This window comes from Stegodyphus dumicola, chromosome 1 (assembly GCF_044657685.1).
Source record: "Stegodyphus dumicola isolate Sdum_Otavi_A_Nest chromosome 1, ASM4465768v1".
NCBI classification, from domain to species: Eukaryota; Metazoa; Arthropoda; class Arachnida; order Araneae; family Eresidae; genus Stegodyphus; species Stegodyphus dumicola.
In genome coordinates, this window is record NC_140768.1 from 51502946 (window position 1) to 51524206 (window position 21261).

The 21261-nt window shown below is 32.8% G+C and overlaps 1 protein-coding gene across 2 annotated transcripts in view; it reads left to right on the plus strand.

Annotated features, from left to right (window-relative positions):
- LOC118187050 (uncharacterized) overlaps nt 1-21261 on the plus strand; it is a 66605-nt gene that overhangs the window by 13324 nt on the left and 32020 nt on the right. The window contains exons 1-4 of one of the 2 annotated variants that reach the window (XM_035357232.2): nt 909-1134; nt 6101-6153; nt 7761-7868; nt 15069-15107. In XM_035357232.2, coding sequence (XP_035213123.1) covers nt 1029-1134; nt 6101-6153; nt 7761-7868; nt 15069-15107 — 306 coding nt within the window. In that variant the 5' untranslated portion in view covers nt 909-1028. Of the gene's footprint in view, nt 1-908; nt 1135-6100; nt 6154-7760; nt 7869-15068; nt 15108-21261 lie in introns of those variants that run through there. The other variant, XM_085814368.1, reaches the window with a different exon arrangement.

Sequence of the window (21261 nt, forward strand, 5' to 3'; positions counted from 1 at the left end):
AATGATGAAGATGAACAAAAACTCATCTCCTAGTATGCCATATGCCTAAATACACGGAGATCTCCGAGGAATAACAGCCCAAGGTATGTATGTTCAAAGTTTAAAGTTTTTGTCAGTTAACTTCTTACGCTTTTGTTTTGTTACTAAACGGGTACTATTTTCTGGATGTGCCACAGAAATATACGATACAACTTGGTTAAGAATGCAAAAATCGGCATTTGAATGCTAAGTAAATAGATTTAATACTCCAAAGACTATTTATGTCTGGTTTTCAGTTATAGACATGTATGATTTAAAGATAATACAGAAATATTATATGAAATAAAAGTTAAGAATTTTGCTCATTACGTATTTTAATAACCGAAATTCTCCATTAATTATATTTCCTTAACAATCTTCTGCATTGCAGTATGTAAATAAATAGCAGTTGTTAAATTCCACACAGCAACTTCGTTTTGGTCTAAGATTTTATCTCTGGGTTCATCAGATCAAAAAGATCAACAACCTTTCTCAAATTTAAATCTAAACTTTCATTTTCCCGGTGCCGAATTCTGAATGTCAAAGCTCCAAATACATATTTCATATACCATCAATCTAACTTAACGGATGTTTTTCGCTGCTGTTGTGTCAACAATCCGGCTGTTCCCCTTCAAATCTTTTAATTCAATTGTTTTATAGATCGTTTTTATGTTAAAACTAATATAGCTCACCATAATAATTAACACGGCCTCAAAATGGCTACTCTTCCCACGGAAATCTTTTGTTCTGCTCTTTTGAACAAACAGTTCGGAATTTTGGCCTCTATGTTTGGTTCATTGACACACTTTTTCATCAGTATGCAGAGCAGAATTCGATTTCGCCCTGAATAAAATTATTTATTATTTGCCGTTCGCGTGGCTATAAAGAGAGGGTGCAAAACATCCTATGACCATTTATTTGTCACTTTTGTTAAGCATCGCTGGTTTTATGCATACATAACTTTTCGGTGAGTTTTCATTCTACAAACGATAGCGCACAGAGACGCAGTAATGAAATATTTTATATATCTCACTTTATGCTTTCTGTTGGCAACGGCTCAAGAAGATCGAATGCTCGATGACGTTGAAGCAGATGAACTCATGAATTCCTTATGCAGTAAGATATTGTTTCCTTTCTATTTTGCAAGTTCTAAAATAATTTAAGTATAAGAATTACTTGAGTGAAATGTTTTTACTCGAGTGATTTTCAATGCGGCAAACTTTTTGCTAGAGGCAGTAGGCAAATAAATTATTATTTATTAGCCATATATACGACATCTCACTTAAGAAAAGTATTGTGTTATTGTATTTAGTATTGTGTAATTTTTTAATAAATATCAATCAGATATAAATTATATCAAACAGATATATAGTTAAAATCCGATATCGAAAGATACAAGCGCGACATAAAACTGTGTCAAAAAATGTAGTTTTGTGCCGAGATACGTAATACATACATAGCGTAAGTAACATCTTTTACTGACTACAATAATGTTATAAAAGTTCATAATTATCATTTTGATTTAATGTAAATTAAATGTATTTTAAATTTTGTAAATTAGATGTATTATTAAAAGTAATATAAAGCGAATTTCATAGTTTCAGGGAGGGAATGCTATTAGCTTTTTATTTATCTATTAAGTATTTGAGATTTATGTTATGAATATAATAAAGCACTTTTATTCAAGTTTTTTTTATTTATCAACATTTTCTACATTTTTTGTTTGATTTACAAAACACATCGAAAAATTATATATATATACGTTTATTTTTCGAGTTTTGGAAAGGGGTGGTTGATTTTCTAGGAATGGTGAAAGGGTCGCATGAGGCAAAAATGGTTGAAATTCTGATGTTAGATAGATTAAATTTTTATCTCCTAAAGCCATGACAACATTTGCTAGGTCGTGTGAATGATAATTATTCGACAGCATAATGTGATGCACTAAGAAATTTTTGGAGACACTATTAAAAATGTTTTTAACGTCGAAACTAATAAAGTAACTCAAACTAAAGCATGGGGGGGGGGAAAACTCAACAGTTATAAGCAAACTTCTTTTAGCTTATTCACATTTTTATTTCTTTCTTTCTTTTTTTTTTTTTTTCTTTCAGAATTGCATATTATCAAGAAATTTCGATAACAAATGTCATTCAAAATTGTGGCTTATACGAAAATTCTAAGTGCATACTTCAAATCAGTATTCAAGAAAAAGAAACCTTATTTAGGGAAGGAACTTTATTTACTCTGTTGAAAAATTTGTATTGATAAGCATAGTAAGGTTATCGGTTATCTAAGATAAGCATAAAAAGGTCTGATTATATAAAAAATTGAAGGGTCGATAAATTTAAAATCAGTTTTTAAAATTTAGATTTTAGAATGGTTATTGAGGACTTAAATAGTGAATTTCTTTATCAAATTTAATTGTTGATGACTGTACATCGAAAGATAGAACTAACATAATGAAAAATATTTTATTACCATGACTGCACTTCTGTTGATTTACTTATATCACTGATAACAGCTCATTCAACTTTTAGAGCAAAGCCTACTTTCAAGACAGCAAGAGAAATGATTTCGAAGTTCATTCTTCTTTAAGGAATCTGATTTTCACTGTTTTTCTGCTACAATCTCTTACAATTTTTCTTAATTTAATAGCAAAATTGGACACAGTCAGAAGTCATTTGGACGCAATAATTGCAGAAACTTTGAGCAAACCATGGTTATGATGAAAGGAAATGTATACAGAAAATGCCAAAATTATTTTGAACGGAAAAATCAACTTTAAAAATTTTCTCACTTTAAGTAGATAGTCCTAGTGTGCGTTGCTATAGTCTAATAAATCCCATGCAACAAAAATCTTCCTACAATTTTAAATGTCAAGAAGTCCTTTACAAAAATATCTGACGTGGTCCCCATATGACTTCCTTGCGCGGTCTATTAAATTATGCATATTTTTGCTGCATTTCATTTAAACTTATTTCCTCTAATTTCATTAGAGATATATTTCTCATTCAATTAATTCAGTTCTCACTTCGCGGCAAAGCAAAAATACACAAAAACTCGAAGAAACAACTTCATTAAAAATTGTACAATACAGAAAAACATAAAACACCAAAAACAGTTAAAAAATATTTCTTACAATTAAAATTAGAATTTGTAGGCAAAAACAAGAAATTTAGCCAGCGGGCAGGAAGACACATTTTTCGGTGTACAAAACCGAAAGTTTACTTTTGCTTCCATTCGGCAAAAAGACGCAGAAGTTGGTATACAAAACGATTTAACTCACTATTTTACTAAGGGTTTTAAATACAAACAAATCGCGTCCTTGAGTATACTTATAGACGTTTGTGTGACCAATTGGATACAAATTGGGAGGTGCACAACTACATGTTATAGCAGTCCTATATACAAAATTTCAATGTTCTAGACATACTCGCTTTTGAGTTATGTGAGCTACATATGTATGTACGTACAGACGTCACAAGAAAATTCTCTTCTGAATCCATTATAAATCCGTTGTAAAGTTAAAATAGGAGGCCCTGAAGAATTCTAAGTCTACATCTAAGCATTGTAACCTCTGCAGTCACAGAAAATTAGCATGAGGTTTGTAACTTCGTTTAACAGATTAATTAGATCAAGAATTCATGGAAATTATATGATTATATATTTACTTTAAACTACCAAATTGTCATAGTGGGTCGACTTTTCGTCCTGTAGCACAGCCAAGGTAAAAGGCTAAACAAAAGCATTTATTAACAATGTTGGCTAGACGGTTATACAAAGTGAAAATTTAACATGAACAAAAATTCCACTAGCGTGTGAGTAGACAATGAGCTTTGAATACAATTTAAATCGAGTGTAAAATACAAAATTAGCAAAAGTCTAAGCCTTGGATGCCCTAACTCTCGCTAAAAAATCGCGGCTAACAGAAACTTTTCCTTGCAAGGTAATTCGTAACAGCTGAAAATCTAGCTTAGAATCTAACTTTAATCGTACCCAAGTAATGATTAGCCTACTCTGTCAGACACACTTTGATAAACTAAGAAACTAGACGTTTATTTTTGCTTTAAACTAATTTGAATTCTGGTGGAAGTTGAAGAAAAAAGAAGCTATAAAAAAGAAAAAATAATAAGATAACTGTTGATCTTACTAGTTACAATCACTGGACAGAATTTTTATTGAAGATTTTCACTCGAAAATCGACGTTGCGATGCATGTTTTTTGTTGATTTTGACTGACACTAAATAGAATTAAGCCCCAGAGAACCGCAGAAAATTTTTCTTGGCTGGAAGTACCAGTCGATGAAAGAATAATTGGATTGAGTGCAGAAAATTTTAAAAAAATGGTGACATTTATTCATCCACAATTCACTTCTCTTTATTTCACAATGGTGCCCCGTAAAAAAGGATGTTAGTATTTTTATTTAAATTTTTAAATAGTGGAAAAGAAATCTTGATAAAGATGCCAACATCAGATTTATTGCTTACTAGTACTTTCGTACTGGTCAGTACTAGGGAGGGTGACTTTTTAAAGGGGACTGGGGATTAGGGAGCCCAGCCGCCAAATCCAGGTGGTGAAGAATCATCATACCCCCACCTATTAGTTCGGATGCCACTGTAGAGTCATCAGGTTATTTTGAAGCAGGAGACATGAAAAATGGGCAATGCCCTCGCCGAGACTCGAACCTGGCACTCTCAAATACTCGCCGAGTGTGCTAACCGTTACACCACAAAGGCATTCAGAAAGAAGAGAGAAACTACCTTATACGTTAATCAACAGATCTAATACTTTCTTCTTTAGCAATAAAATTAACATAAGAGTAGACATAGGACTTTATAAATCTCCTTGGGGCCAGTAGAAGATAGCATTTAAATAAATGCATCAGTTTTAACTTACTACGAAATCCTTCTAACAGAAATGCGGAGTGTTTCGCAAAGAAGCTTCCAGCAGCAGCTGCGTCCATACTTCACCGTATGCACGAAGCTGGGCGTCGTGCTCCATATTCCAAGACGATGTATGTTGCTCAGTCCATAAGTACACTTGAAGTGGCTTTCGCTGGCGCCAAACGAGATGCATTTGAAAATCTAGATGAAGCTGTGAAGTGTTTTTGGAAGAAACTCGCATTTGTCTTCGTGCAGATGATGATCAAGTATACGTATACGTGAAGAGTTTCAATCCGCGCATCTGGATCCAGCTAAATATATGCTTTGGCCTAGTATTATGGTATGGGGCACCATTTCTTATGATTCTTGGATTAATAATGTGGGATCTACTAATCGATTAACCATACACAAACTATGTAGTTTTTAAGCCCTCTGTATTTCCCTTGATGGCTACCTTATAACGAAGGCAAGAGAACGTTCCATTAGAACGGTGCGCGAATGTATGTCGGTGAGGTTGCTTTAGAAGCAGAGATGTGTGCTTTGGCTGTGGCTTTATGAGTGTCTTGCCATTTCTACCAGGATCACAGGATCTGTCCCAGTCGAGCCTTGAACCAAATCGGAAGTCAGAACAGTGTTTTCCAGAAGAGAGGTTATCTCTGTGCTCCAGAGGGTTAAAAATATGGTGGGTTTTTTCACAATGTATGACAAATGTCCCATCTGATGAACAGCTATGTAACATGAATGGGTCCTCTGAAGGATAATCCGTAGCACCTTGGGTATCTTAAAATGAGTATTATGTGTTGCGTAGGTATGCAAATAAAATCAGTCCTATTGGTGCATGTGCATATATTGCCTATGCACTTCATTCAAAGTATATTGCTCTTTCTGGGTATTGCATTATATTTCACGAAGTATGCATTTAGACCCTCTACTTTTGTGAGAAGGGAATTTGAGAAGCTGATTTGATTATGTAAGGTTAAAAGTATAAACAGTAAAATTCGAATTATTTTGATCCTAACAAGGCGTATAATAATATGCTTTTTCAAGTTTGTCAGGTTTCACGAAATTAGTAATCTGATTATTATATGAAATATTAATTTGATCATAAATAATAATTTTATCAATATTGTTTTTTCCCATTGCATTGGTTTACAATGTGCATTTATCATCAAGCTACGTATTAAACTATTACTGTATTTCAGAGATCGAGACAGTAAGAGACGTTGCTGATTGTGGAGAACTTTTATCTTTGCAAGTAAGTTCTGTATTTATTGGCTATTTATTAATAGTTTTACTTCTCGAGATTTCAAGGGGAAAAAATTAAAGTTTTTGAGATTTCATTTCTGGAAAGACTGCATAATTTCTTTAAAAAAATGAAAAATTGGGAAAAAGTTTATAAGGTATTTTCTCCCTCCTTCCTGCATGCCTTCGTGGGGTAACAGTCGCACAGTCGGCGCGTATTCGAGAGGTCCAGATTTGGGTTCCGGCGAGGGCATTGCATATTTGTCGCATCTCCTACATCAAAATAACCTAATGACTCTTAAAGTTTCTAAAAAAAAAACCTACAAAATTCCTAAAACTTAATTTCAAATTTCATATTTTTAACTAGACTAAGTCATTATTAGACGTTTATTTCGATAGTTAATCATATTTTTCAACAAAACCAGATGAGCAGATCTTAACATCAGTAACTTTTGGTTTATCTTTATTATCGTGATCAGTTTCTGCTAGCCACTAGTTAATGTAATTATCTTGGCTTTACGTTCCTCTTGCCGCCTATACTTTAATGTGATGTGCTGGTAATTTATTCAGTCAGCTTAGTGTTTCAATTGTGTAGTCTTTGACTACTCATCAGCATTTAGTTTAAATTGACTGTTCTGTTGATTTCCATTGCCACAGGCGTGATTACTTGTAGCACAAAGTCATGCCTTTATGTACAATGTTCTGTTTAAATAAAAAAGTTTTTTTCTAACCTTCCATATAGCGATAATTCGCTATATGTCTGTTAGGGATCTAGGACTAAAGTAGCAGTATAGAGCAAGTGTAGGCCTACAATCTTCTTGATTATAACACTTAAAGGATTTATCCTTAACCAGGTTTTTTCACCATTCTCTTTCTTACAAAGAACTGAACAATGTCAGAATTTACATATTTGGGCTTTTTTTCTCATTAATATAATTCTTGCTTACCAAAATAACAAATGCTGAAACAGAAGGAAAAGAAATGTGTAATTTTAAAGTTTACACTTGTTAAATATCAAAGGTTAAAAGGAGAAGTAAAGAAAAAATCTTATTGAGAAATTTTAGTTCTTCTATATGTCATTTTGAATGCTAAATTAAAAAAAAAAGTTGCAGTAAAAATCATATGATGTAATGTAATATACGAGGGTGTTGCAAGAAATTTATAAAATTTCCATTCTGTTTACGAAAGAACATTCCATGGTTTAAAAGGAGTTCATTCCAGCAGCTATAAAATTCACTAATACCATTCATTTGACATACTATTCTAATCAATAAAGTATTTTCATGAAGAGTCTTCATTACATTAGAGGTCTTAGTTAATTATTGTATATTTTGGGCTTTTGGCTGTAACATATTAAAGAGCCGAAAGCCCAAAATTAACTACGTTATGTAAAAGAAATGGTTAACATAAACTGAAATAAAATATTGGAAGATGAGAAAAATTAAGGACATTTTCAGATTTAATATCTTCAGAAATTATTAATACGGTCTAAATTTTGAAAATAGTTTTCACAAATTTTAAATTCCCAGATGTGTATAATCAGACAATAGTGTAATGATCTTCACAGTTTTAGATATATTGCTTTTAAGTAAACTAGTTTTGGCTACTATTATTTTCTAGGGAAAAGATATTATATTCAACTGCTGCCGGAATCTAACAGACAGTGACCCTGGAAATATGATTGTCGCCATAGAAACGTTTTGCTATCGAGAAGACATCAGAGATATGGTATATATGCTTTATTTCTATTTTAAATAGCCATTACATAGATAATACTGTAAATCCTGAAGAAATCTGAATTTCTTCTGAAGTATTTTAGATTCTGTTCTGAAGTTTAGAGACTTCGCTTAATTAGTATCGATCAGGAGCTAATTCTTTTCGGGCCAATTAAAAATATGTTCTAATTGCGCTATACGTACCTAATTGCCTAAAATATATAATTAAAAATTTCAATTTTTTAAAACATAGTATTAAAAATTCGAATTTTTTAATGTTTTTATACGTATTTGAAAACCACTTCGTGCACAAAATAGCTCTAAACTTCTTGCATTTAGACTGTCGGATGGTTTGTTTACATTTGCATTTCAGGAAATTCCTCGCATTAAATCCATCGCATCCAGGCATCTGCGGCAAACTATGGACCGCATTAGAAACCAAGAAAACTATGAATCGCATTAGAAATGTTACTCGAGTCAGAGTACTTTAGGAATTATTTACATTAAAAAATACATCTTAATTAGTTTAAACTCTCCTTTACTTTATATAAACCCGCCGTTATAAAATCTGTGCCATATCAATTCATCGAATTACGGTCCAACAACAAAGATTTTCACTTTTATTGCTTTTCTCAGGACACTTTCCGTGACGGTAGTAAAATATTCCTTGACAAACTTGTGGATTTTAGTGCTTTTCACTAACAATAGCGTGCGAGAACAATGTTGCCAACTACATTTTTACATTTGATAGCATTTGTTGTATATGTATACTGTTTTTTAATTTTATGTATCTGATCTTTGTAACTGTTCTAATTAACTTGCATCGTATTGTAATCTCTTAAGATGCGTTGCTTCAAAACCAAAATACAGTGTACTTTCGATTATCCGGGTGCAGATTATCGGGTTTGCGGATTATTCGTGCATCGTGGGACCTACGCACGCATACTCAACGCTATGCACAAGAGTGCGTAAAAAACGAACACGTGCGGGTCCTAGCATTCTCTAAAAACGGCATAAGTGTATCTTTAGGTTTAGTTTCAACGATTACCTCGTCTTCTCATTAGTCTTGCTTAAGAAGATGATGATTTAATGAAGTTCTGGAAAATGTCTGGACTGTACTGGATGTCATATACGGAGTAGAGAAAGCTTGATCGCAAGTAAAACGAATAACACTTGTTCGATCATGGAGAAAGGTTCTTCCTAATAGAAAAATCTAATATTTATCTAATGTGAAAAAGTCAAGGCAATAACTGAAGTTCTGTGCCAAAGACTTTAAAATGTAAAAATCTTCGGAAATATCGATCGGGAAAACATCGAGAAATAGTGTTATGGCGATTCGACTGAGCTGGACTTCCAATGTTTGAGTGACGTGGTTGTGGTTTCAAATGTCAAAAGTTCTAATGAGGCAAGGAGTGATACTAAAAAAAATACAAGCGAAGAAGATGCTTACAATTATACCAGTTCCGAGATAGCAATCATTTTTGTTGAAACTGAGTTGAACTTCGTCGAGCAAAGAGGATTCGAATACAATGATAAAATAGCACTTCGAAAAATACGCAGCGAAATTCGACAAATATTTAAACATTTTCAAAATTAAACTAAAATTGCTTTTTTTTTTTTTTTTTTTTTTTTTTTTAAAGAAATAAACACATACGGTAGGCATGAAAATTGGTAGTTTGGGTGATCCGTATTTTTCAATTATCCGTCTTCCCCGGCATTAGTACGGATAATTGAGAGTAAACTGTAGTTTTCAAACATATCAAAGGGGTTATTGGAGAAGTCAGACAACAAGAATCAGCTTTACATTTGTAGTTTGACTTCTCCAATAATCATTATTCGGCGTATTATTTTAACCTAAATTATATATAAAAAAAGGTTTTCTTTTCTTCTGTATCAGAAACAAATTATTGTCAGTCCATCTGTCTTGAAATGTACTACTCTCAGCGTCTACTTTTCTCTTGATGAAGACTTTGTTTGATTAAGCCATCTTAGTTAGTGTCTCATCGCAAATTCACAAATTTGAAAGTGAAACACGGACTGATATATATATATATATATATACAGTTATATATATTGCAGAAATTTTTAAACAAAAAGATCGTGAAATTTTTTCTGGCCAAAATCTACTGAAAAATCAATAAATTGAAAACTAAAAGAGTAAAAAAGATTTTGTGAACCAACCCATTCAAAGACTTCAAAGATAGCAAACAAATTAAAATTAGTACTAGTATTAAGAAATTTTTTCTAAACAAAAAAGTTAGTTTTTTCTTATGAAAAATGTAAAATTCAGTAGTTTTAAATTAGATGAAGTTGTGAAAATAATAGAACTACATAAAAACAGAAAATGAATACAATTAAAATCTGATTCAAGAATGTCAAGATCAGACTCCAACTAAATCTCATTTCCGGGTAAAAACAGTATGTTTTTTCTTTTTTTGATGCACAACGTTGAATTTTTTTATTATTATTGTTTATCTTAAAATTCTGAATGCCTCCTCTACCCAGCTGTTTTTCCTTTCATATTCAACACATAATAATAATAATAATAAAATTACTGTAAAAAATAAAAATTTTAAATGGAATGCATTCCTGTTTCCAAAGTAAACTTATAAGGTATTTCTCCCGCTTTCTTAGCCTTCGTAGTGTAGTGGTCAGCGCGCTCGGCGCGTATTCGAGAGGTCCGTGGTTCGAGTCCCAGCGAGGGCATTGTTCATTTTTCACATCTCATGCTTTAAAAATACCTAACGTCTCGACAAAATTATAATGCTAAAATATACAGTTTACTAATAAAAAAATTCAAGTGAAAATAAAAAGTTTAAAAAACGGGTACAAAACTATGAAAGTAAGAATTTTACAAACTTATTTATTACAACAACAAATGTTTGTTTTTCAGATTTAAATAGGTAACACGCCAGATTAATTCCACGCTAATGAATTATGAAAGTGTGAATTACTCCATTATCCTGTGGTTTAATTAGAGCTCTATGAGCATGTCTATGCTATTCATGGAGTAACACCCAAGATACATTCAAGTGGCAAGCAATACAAATGCCTTTTCTTATTTTTGATAGTACAAAGAAGAATACCGCAATTTCCAAGAAGAAGTTGCGCTTTTTTTCGGGGATTTAACTTGTAAATGCTGCCTGCAGATAGCCCAATTTCACTTGCATATAATATTCGAATCATTCCACTAGCCATCCACGCAAAAGCACTCTGTGATAAATTAGGAGTGCCGATTTCATGTTTACATATTTGAAACAACGTGAGTTTCAACTTTTTTATGTGTTGCAATTTTAATCTATGAAAGTACGCAGCATATACTTAATTTTTTATTTATTTGAAGCACTCCCCCCCCCTCTCCCCCTTCTTCTTCTTCTTCTTCTTCTTTTTTTTTTTTTTTTTTTTTTTAGAATTTGGTTGGCAGTAGTTTATAGTCTCACCACAACTGTGAAGAGAAATCTTGAATCACCTTTTCTAGTTACATTGGAAATTCACTAGCAGAAATGATGTCGCTAGATGCAGCTTACCTGCCACCTTATTAAGCAGTTTCTCTGTCGTGCTTTCTGATAGCTATCCATTTGATGCTTTGAATGAATCATTCGCACCATGAAATTCATCAGATCTTTAACAGCTAGAGACTGATTATGTTCTTAAATCGTTTGTACAAGCTGTCATCAATTTCACTGTCTTCCAGAGAAATTTTCGAGCTTTCTCCTCCTTTGGAATTTAATAGTACTTTCGAAACAAAGAAAAAAGCGTGCATTTTCTTTTCAACTCTCAACCAATTTTTTATTTTACCATCCGCTCTTCCATATTCATGCTTTTGTTCAGCTCTCAACCAATCTTTTATTTTACCATCCGCTCTTCCATATTCATGCTTTTGATACTCCGCTTTTAGCTCTGACAATTATATTTATCTTTTCTTTTATCGTATAATAATTTCTGTAAACATTTGAAATCATACTTACCTCTACTGATACTATAACTCTACGCTATGATATGTCTTAGCGTAGCGTAGCGTTACTACTATACTATAACGCTACGCTATGATATGTCTTAGCATAGCGTTATAGTATCAGTAGAGGTATGTATGAGTTCAACGCTACGCTATAATATGTCACCATGCAAAGTCCACCTATCGCATAGGTCATGCCACACTGTGAATTGTATGTCATAAATATGTAACCTCAATATGTTATATCGCTATGTCTTCTCTATGCCTAACTATGTTATGTCGCTATATTATGTCCATCTGTCGTGTAAGTCACATTACGTTGTGTATTTAATGTTGTAAATATGTTATGTCGCTATGCAATGACTCTATTCTATACTATGTCACGTCGAAATGCTATGCCATGTGATGTCTATGCTGAGCTATGTTATGTCGCCATGCAATGTCCACCTATCGTGTATGTAATGCAACGCTAGGTATTTTATGTTGTAAACATGTTACGCTGTGGATGGAGCGGGTCCCGGACTATACCCGATTAGTCTTTGAAAGCCGTCCGGGTGTCCGGCCCTACTGTCACCTGATACTATAACGCAGGACTACGGTTTGTTAGATCAGTCCTAATTGCATAGCATTAACTATTAGTATCTTTGGCAACTGGCGGTGTTCTTAAAAGGATTTGATTCTTAACATTTCAGGCACAAACGGTATCGATCTCACTTCGATAAGGGTCTAGATCAGTGGTCTCAAACTGAAGCTGCATGCAGGTAGAATGCACAATCTAAAAGCAGCAAAGGCCTCCCCCCTCTTTTTTTTTAACCGAAAGGTAAAGGAGATTCAACAAAATAATTTTTGATAAGTTTTTAATTTTATTTTATACATTTATAAACAATAATAATGATGACGCAACGCACAAAATTCCAATTTATATAGTATATTTTTTGTTTGAAATTTCGAGGTTGGTAACTGCAAGAAATTTCTGTTGGTAACAATTTGTAATTCATGCGCTTTGATAGCTAAATATTAAATCTTCAGACTGCAGTTGTTAAGTCAGTGTTCATTTCGCCCAATCGCGTATAAATTTTAAAACGAAAAACCTTTAAAGTAAAATAAAAATAGGCTACAGGCTATTTCTATTATCTTGATTCGCATTAAAAAGTATGAAATGAGATAATTATTTGACTTCTTTACCACAACACTCAAAAACTGCAGTTACTCTTAATATCTTAATATTCATGTTAATTCTAAAGCAGTCAATAAAATTTTAATTAAAATTTTGAGAGAAGAAGAAATAGGCGGTATAGTAAAAGCTGTTCGTACAAAGCTTTATCACAAAAACTATTCGTACAAAGCTTTATCACAAAAACTATTCGTACAAAGTTTTATATAATGTTGATAGTAAAATCTATCCGTGCAAAACTTTATACCGCCTATTTCTTCGTCTCTCAAAATTTTTATTTTTATTTAATTTATTTTGCTTATTAAACTTTTCTTTGACGCATACAGAAAAAATACCTTTATTTGCATGTAAATAATCATAAGTTTCTTTATCTCTTTCAACCGCTACACCTCATGGCGTTTAAATTTTGATGAAGTTGTAACCTTGGAGAAAAATACTGGAAACTATCATGAAGTATAAATGCTCATCGGCATGTCTAAACTTAATAATTATCAATAGCAGAAAAACTGTTTACATATAAATGTGTTTCTAAATGATTCTCCAATGATTCTTATTGCAGAAATTCGTAACCGAGTGTATTTATTTTTTTCCTAGTGCGATCAAAGGTTAATCAAAATTGTGTCTTCACATCTTTGAATAAGGTTTAGATCACAACCGAAATTAATTAGCTTCATTTCTAAATTTTTCGTAACTCACGTTCGTTTTTAATGGAAAAGGAAATAATATAAAATTGGACTCAAAATCATTAAAATCATAACCTTTCTTAAATTCTTGCCATAATAATTAATATTCTAATAATGCTGATTACTTTATGGAAAATGTTTGTGGGCTACATAAAATTACTATGGGGTCGGTTGTGGCCCTCGGGCCGCCAGTTTGAGACAATTGGCCTAGATTACCAGCACAATTTATATTTAAAAGGGTTAGCATGAGCACGGAAAAATACCAAATTTTAGGTGTAAGCCCAGAAGTTAGTAGTAAGTCAAAAGCAGCGGGATTCATTTTTATTTTGTGACACAGTATACTAGGTGCTAGCAGAGATTTGGTAGATATGTCAAAGGTAATGGACTCACTTTTAATTCGTCGCATTGTAGGCATTTCAAAATGCCAAAGAAGCTGGCATTTCGGACTACAAGACCCATATAAAGGAAGTTGGAAGGTCAGCTAGACTTCTTGAGTTAATGTAAATTAGCCCATGAATACTTTTTCTGTAATAAAATATAAATGAAAACAAATTGGCAGACTTTCTTAATATCCAAACGGTGCTCACTTTCTGAATGAACTTAGCACTTTTGTGGATCATTTGAAATAGTAATATCAGAACGCTTCAGAGAAATATTACTTAAAATTTACATATGATTAATTGCACATTTGCATATACTTAATAAAACAATAATTATTTTTCTATAGAATCAAGTCATTTAACATTTCAATTCATATCTTGAATATCACAGAGTATTCTTAAACAGAGTATTTCCCAATTGTCTCATTTTGAAGTAGCTGGAGAAGTAAAACTATTTTATTGAATTTATTTGCTAAATAAAACATTAAAAACAGCTGACCTTTATTCTTTCTCATATCAGTTATCTTACTCCACTTCACTACCTTCAGAATGTTTAGTAGCTGCATTTCCGGTTCCAAAGCTTTCCGTTTCAGGCTATTATTATGTGTCCTGTGTAACCAAGTCATGTTCCTGCGTAACCAAGCCAGTAGCTACTAGAAAAAAAGAGAGACACAGGCCCAGCAGTTTCGGCGTCGTACAATATTAGTGCAGCTGTTACCAAGTATAAATCGAATATATTAAATAAATTAAATATACTAAATAAAGTAAAATATACTTTCGAGTAGTTTTCATTTGAAAGAACAACTTAGTTGGCACTCTCTAAAAATTGGCGTGTTAGGTAGCTGCCTGTGCCGCGTATAAATGGCAAATTTTGAAGAAAAGTGAAACCTATAAAAATTCAGAGATGTTTGCTTTCTATATTGAATAAAATCCTCCAGTATTATAATTAATTTACAAACAGTAATTATTATATAGTGAAAGTAAACATGTTTGCTATAACAAATGTTATTTTCTTTTTTAGCTTTTCACATGCTGGGAAAATGGACTAAGTAAATTATACGTATGTATTTTAATATATTTATTTTAATTATCTTTCTTTCAATGTATTGCAGCAAATGAAAACATTGCTAGGAAATGCGCAAATTATCATTCTGTAAATTATTATGGAGTTAGAAATACTTTTATTAACTATAGTAATGGTATAAATGCAGTATTTATTAATTATACTTACGGTTAAAAATGGAAAAGTAATTATTTAGCTATATCACGAATTATATCAAGTAGATATGTAACTAAAAATAACATAAAAATTATTCAGAAGTGCAAACATTGTTTTTGAATCGCTCATAAGAAATACATAATAAAAATAGATACCTTTTCTAATAAACTTAGAAAGCTAAATTAAAGATATTTTTGTTGAAAGCTTGATAATATATCTCAGAATTCAGAATATACAGTTTACCAAGAAGTTAAATAAAATATATTTTGTTGCAAAATTGACATCAGCTTTCAGCATTACCAATTTACTGTGCTTTGCAGATGATTAATAATGTAGCAGTATAACGTAGCGTAACTGAATAAATAAGAGAAGTGCTACAGAAATTTACCATCAGAATAAAAATAAGAAAAATTTACCAAGAACGTACATGTTTTTAGGTCGTTCAATGAGGTAATGGTTAGTAAATAACGTACTGTTATAATTCGAAAGATAAATTTAGAATGATCTTATACTGCAGAGAATGAAAACTGCTGTCAGAGCTCAAGTTTTGCCTAACCATCATAAAGATCTTAGATGCAAATAATGGCAGAGATTATCAGAGTTGGCGATTTGTTATGATTAATGCTGTAATGATATAACAAAATGTAACGTGACAGGAAAATAAATAGGCAGTTTAAACTGCCGGCATTTCTAAAGTCAAAATTCGGTTATGATTAGATAAAGTCCTTCTCCACCTCTACCATCAAACATTATTTTGTTTACGCAAACTCATAGTTATTAAAAATTATCACAAATTTGAATTTCAATAATTTGTATAATCCAATCTTCTTTCGAAATGATTGTAAGCAAAAATGAATCTTGCAGTCTAAGAGACAATGGCACTGCTTCTTTCCTGTAACAGCCAATTAATCTGCCAAATCACTGCTGGCCATTAAAATTGCTACACCATGAAGGCGGCATTCAAAAACCGGCAAATTTACATGAAGAGTACAAAATGCCTCATGTCAGAAGGAGAAATTCCTACCAGTATATGAATTCAAGCATTCCAGGATCATGACCTATCGGTTTTACGGTTTATCCTTCAGCCACACTGCTGTTCGTGTTGGTTTAGATCCCATAACTGTCAGGCAAATATGTCAGGGAAGACCATACTGAACGCCATCCAGAATCTAAGCGGCCCTAGGCAACTAACGTCCGTGAGGACAGACTGTCCTCTCTATTTTAAGGTATCGTAGAGCAAGTCAAGTCAGGAATTTAGCTCATGTGCAGGACGACAAATGTCTGCACGGATTTTGAGTGAGTTAGTAATGGGAGAACACGAGCACCATCCCTGTACCGTATGATTGATTGGTATAGTACCGCATAAACCTTTGTTTAAAAAATGTATAAATACATATATACGCATATACATGTGGTGAAATATACATATATATAGCTGAATTATTTATTTTCAAAATCATATATTCAGAGTTATTCAAAAGACCTGATATTAATGAATTATTTAAAATTTATTTACTGCAGAGGAAGTGTACTTTATTACAGTGATGTAGTCTGTTCAAGTCTGTTCCAACTGCAGATAGTTTTTTCATGATTTGGGCGGGTTTTTTTTTAAATTAAATATCGCTGCTCGATTGAGTATTTACAGTATGCGTGATGTTGCCGAAATGTTTATATGTTCCGCGCGAACAATGCAGCACCGCGGATTTGTCAGTATGGCGACTTTTACAGTGACTTCCCTCGAGGCGGGGCGCCTACAGTTTTGAAATGAACGAAGACACTGGACGCAGGAGTGGCACCACATCGTCTTTTCAGGCGAATCCTGGTTCTGTGTGTCTGCATGGTGGACGTATCTGTGTTGAGGAGGTACCGACGAGAATAAACTTTCTCGGTTTGCATTCATTATCGTCACCGCGTCATGGTATGGGGTGTCATTGGATACACATCTCGGTCACCTCGTGGTCGCACAATCAGTGATAAAGACAGCTCTTGTTACCTTTCTGATGTGTTAAAGCCCGTGGTTGCGCCTTATCTTTGAAGTCTGCGTGATGCCATATTTCAACAAGATAATGCGCGACCGCGTGTTTCCTATGCTCTGCTGATCTTCCTCGATGCAGAAAGTTTCCGACTTGGCCAGCACGCATTCAGATCTCTCATCCATCGAGAACATATGGGAGAGACTGGCTCGTCACCTTTCGCGACCCACTATGATTGATGTTCCCCGGCATAGGCGTGAAGCCGCATGGAATGAAATATCTGTCATCCAGGCTTAGTTAGATTTGATACTCAGCCGAGTAACAACGTTGTTGCTATCAGAAATTGTAGTTTGGTGTACTAACTTCTGCAAGCTGTATACTGCATACCATAACCAAATTTAATCATGTCTCCCTCCCATTTTACTTCATATGTATAATAAATAAGATTCTGTTGTTTGCTTCCTTCTTGATGTAGCAATGTAAAGAGCCGGAAGTGTACTCTGCATTAATTTCGGCAACTTTAAAATTTGACCTACGGAGAAAGGAGAATTTCAGAATCATTTCATTTAAAATTTAAAAAAAATTTTGACTAAACAGTTAGGTTCTAGTTGCTGTATATCGAGAATATTGAGCTTTAACAAATTTCATGTGTTCATAAATGTAGCTAAAATACTTTACGATAATTTACATAAATAACTGCAAAGCTGTTTTTGTAAGCTAGGCAATTAAGCCAGGGGGGTAACTTAGCTACATAGCTTTCTAATGTAGACTAAATCATTTTGATATTTGCATAGATAGAAGTTATTCGTAGAAATTGCTGCGCTGTAATTTTGCTAAATTTTCGATAATTGTATTTAGTAATAAATTGCTCTTGGAAAAAAATCACTGTCTGTGGATAAGCTTACATTTACTACTTGAAATTAATGGCACAAGAAGGCTCAATTTTACCAAATACTGGTTTCCCAAATTTAAAACATTAATATCCTTACTTAAGTTTCTAGATCTAAGACTGAACTGCTCAGTGGTAAAAAGAATCCTAACATTTTAAAATTATCTAATTCATATTGGGGGTCAATTCACTCATATTTTCCATGTACATCTTGCACACACACACACACAAAAAAAAAAAAAAAAAGTGCAGTTCTATATCTCCCGTTCTACTAGATCGATTGTCGAAATTTAACTTGCGTTTTCCTTGTCTGGAAAGCGCTACTCAAAATATTGTTACAAAATATCCAGCTGCGGTAAGATAGCCTCTCCGCCAAGAGGGTTTAGGGTTGACAGAAAATGGCAAAAGAAGGAAGGGTTGCCATATTTGGCGCGAAATCGCCCATATGACGAAAAAAATAGGCGATATGCCATAGACGGATGGAGAACATTCTAGGACGAATTCTTACCGGTTTGGCCCAGAATATCTCAAAGGCAGGTTATAAGCTATATAAACCCTGCCTGTACGCGGAGCAGCAGTTTTTATCGATAGTGTATCGCGAGTTAGTGCATCGAGAGAGTTGATCGTCAGTGTATCTTGAGATTTAACCTGGAGTGTCTCGTCAGTGCAGAGATTTGTCATTTTTTCTTGCATTTCATTTAAACTTATTGGATTGAATTAAATCTACTTCGTCGATAGCGCATAAATCACAATATAATAAATGCATTCTTTAAAATTCACTATATGTGTTTACCGTAGCGACACTCTGGCGCTAAGTTCCCTTAACAGCGTTATATTTCATTTATTTTATAATGGTAGATCGGAAGTTATGTAGCGAAGTGTGAGATCCGAATATCTTTACTCCCATATATATATCACTTACAGTCATAGCCTCGAAAAACGTAAGTTCGTGACATTTTAAAAATTCGGAGATCTTTGGTTGGAGCAATAAAATGGCATATGAAATCGCTATCTTTGAAAACAGTCTCTTGAGTAAACTCAGAATGCACAAAATTTATATCATCTAAAGAATTATCTAATCGTTGCACACATGTTCTATTCAATTACTATAATAAATCTAAAACGATGTATAACATAAATTAAACAAACAAACAAACAAAGATACTGTTTTTCACAGACGATTCAGTATTTCTAATTTAATTAATTTTAGTTCTCACTTCGCTACAAGGCTAAAATACATAAAAACTCAAAATATGTATATTGAAAATTACGAAGTAAATCTCAAACACTTATTTCCTCGAATAAATTTCAGAATTTATTAAGCATGATTTAATTCGCAATAATAGAAAAGACGTTATCTTTGTTGTTGCGAAGCTTAGTTTCTCTAGATTGGCAACAAATCCGTTACTCTGCCGAGTTTCAAATATAAACAAACATGGCCTCCATGGCAAAAATAATTAGTCTTAACCGCACTTAAACAACTTTTAAATTGCTGATAATTCTACAAACATTGCATGCAGATTTACTAAAGGCATAAAAAATTTAACCGGAAGACAAGAACAACATAATTCAATCATTTTTAAACCAAAAAGTGCACAATTTATAAACTTATAAGAATAAAGAAACTGAGATCACTGAGCCGAGTAACAGAGTGGATATATATATCTACATATATTGTATGATCTTAAATTTATTTAGTGCGAAAAAAAGTTACTACTACTTGCGCAATTGCTGCAAAGTAAGTTATAGTACTTTTGGTGCGGCAGATTGCAACCAAAATACGAGATGTACATCTACATGTTTAGCAGTCCTATATACAAAATTTCAACATTCTGACGCTAGTCTTTTTTGAGTTACACGAAATACTTACGTACATACGTACGTACGCACAGACGCCACGAAAAATTCTCTTCAGAATTCATTTTAAATCAGTTTTATAATATTTTTCGATGGAAAAGAGTCCTTTATTCTGTCCTTACGTACAGATATCACGCAAAAACATCGTTAAATTGCATTCGATAGCGGCTAAAATTGATATTTTTTGTTTAAATATGATGCCTGAAACTTTTCGCGTTTGTAATACTTCCTTTTTACTTCGTACAAGGAAGTAAAAATGGAAATTATAAAAAAGTTTTATAATGTAAGCTTTTGTTTAAATTTCATTGTACCACGAATAATGAAAGAGTGACCGAGTAACTAACGAAATCGGATTATCGAATTGCATTGTCAAAAGTACAATATAAATACAATACAATAAATACAATAAAGTACAACAATATAAAATTGTAGATGAATTTTGTGAATATATTTATTTAATTTAACTAATTAATTGTTCCCATTAAAGTGTATGATAGATTATTTTTCTCCTTCTAGATCATTAATTAGTTTATGAGATTTAAACAAAAACTCATGTATAAAAACTTACTTTATTGTTATTAATTTTGGCCTTAGACAAGACTATATGAGGAAAAAATTCATTACTAAATAAATAAAAATATATATATCGAATTAAAAAATATCCTGTTCAGGATTATATTATGATCGAAAATACATATGAGTGGAAAAAAATTTCAAGAAAATTAGTCTGATAGAAATTAGCCAGGTAGAAGGAGGCCAGAAACTAATTTCAAAATTGGACCTGCACAAACATGTAGAGAAACCAATTTATTAAATACAGCCTTGTAAAAAGTTATTTCGGACACATGCTGCATTCAGATTACGACAGCAAGAAAACTTATTGCTAAACTAAGGTTCTTATACCCCCTTATTTTAAGCACTGTACAGCGCATGTAAAATAGCTTGCAAGTTTTATGTTCTATTCCTTATGTTTTCATGTTGGCTTGGTTATGAGTTTTAATTATTCTATGCAAAGTTAACTTAAAGCTCCTCTGACGTTACTTTCGTCAATAATATTGCAGCTTCATAAAAATAAGTTTTACCACAACTTATAAAAATGATCTCGTCCGATTACTCATATAATTGCTTTTTTAGGAGGGGGGGGAGCGAAGCTCAAAAACGTGTATAAACTATACGCATCTCTGCTTCAGTGAATCCGCAAGTTATTTTCTTTTAATTCTTTTCATTCTTTGAGACACGTGATCATTTCGTGCCTTTTCTGCACATTTTCCTTCTT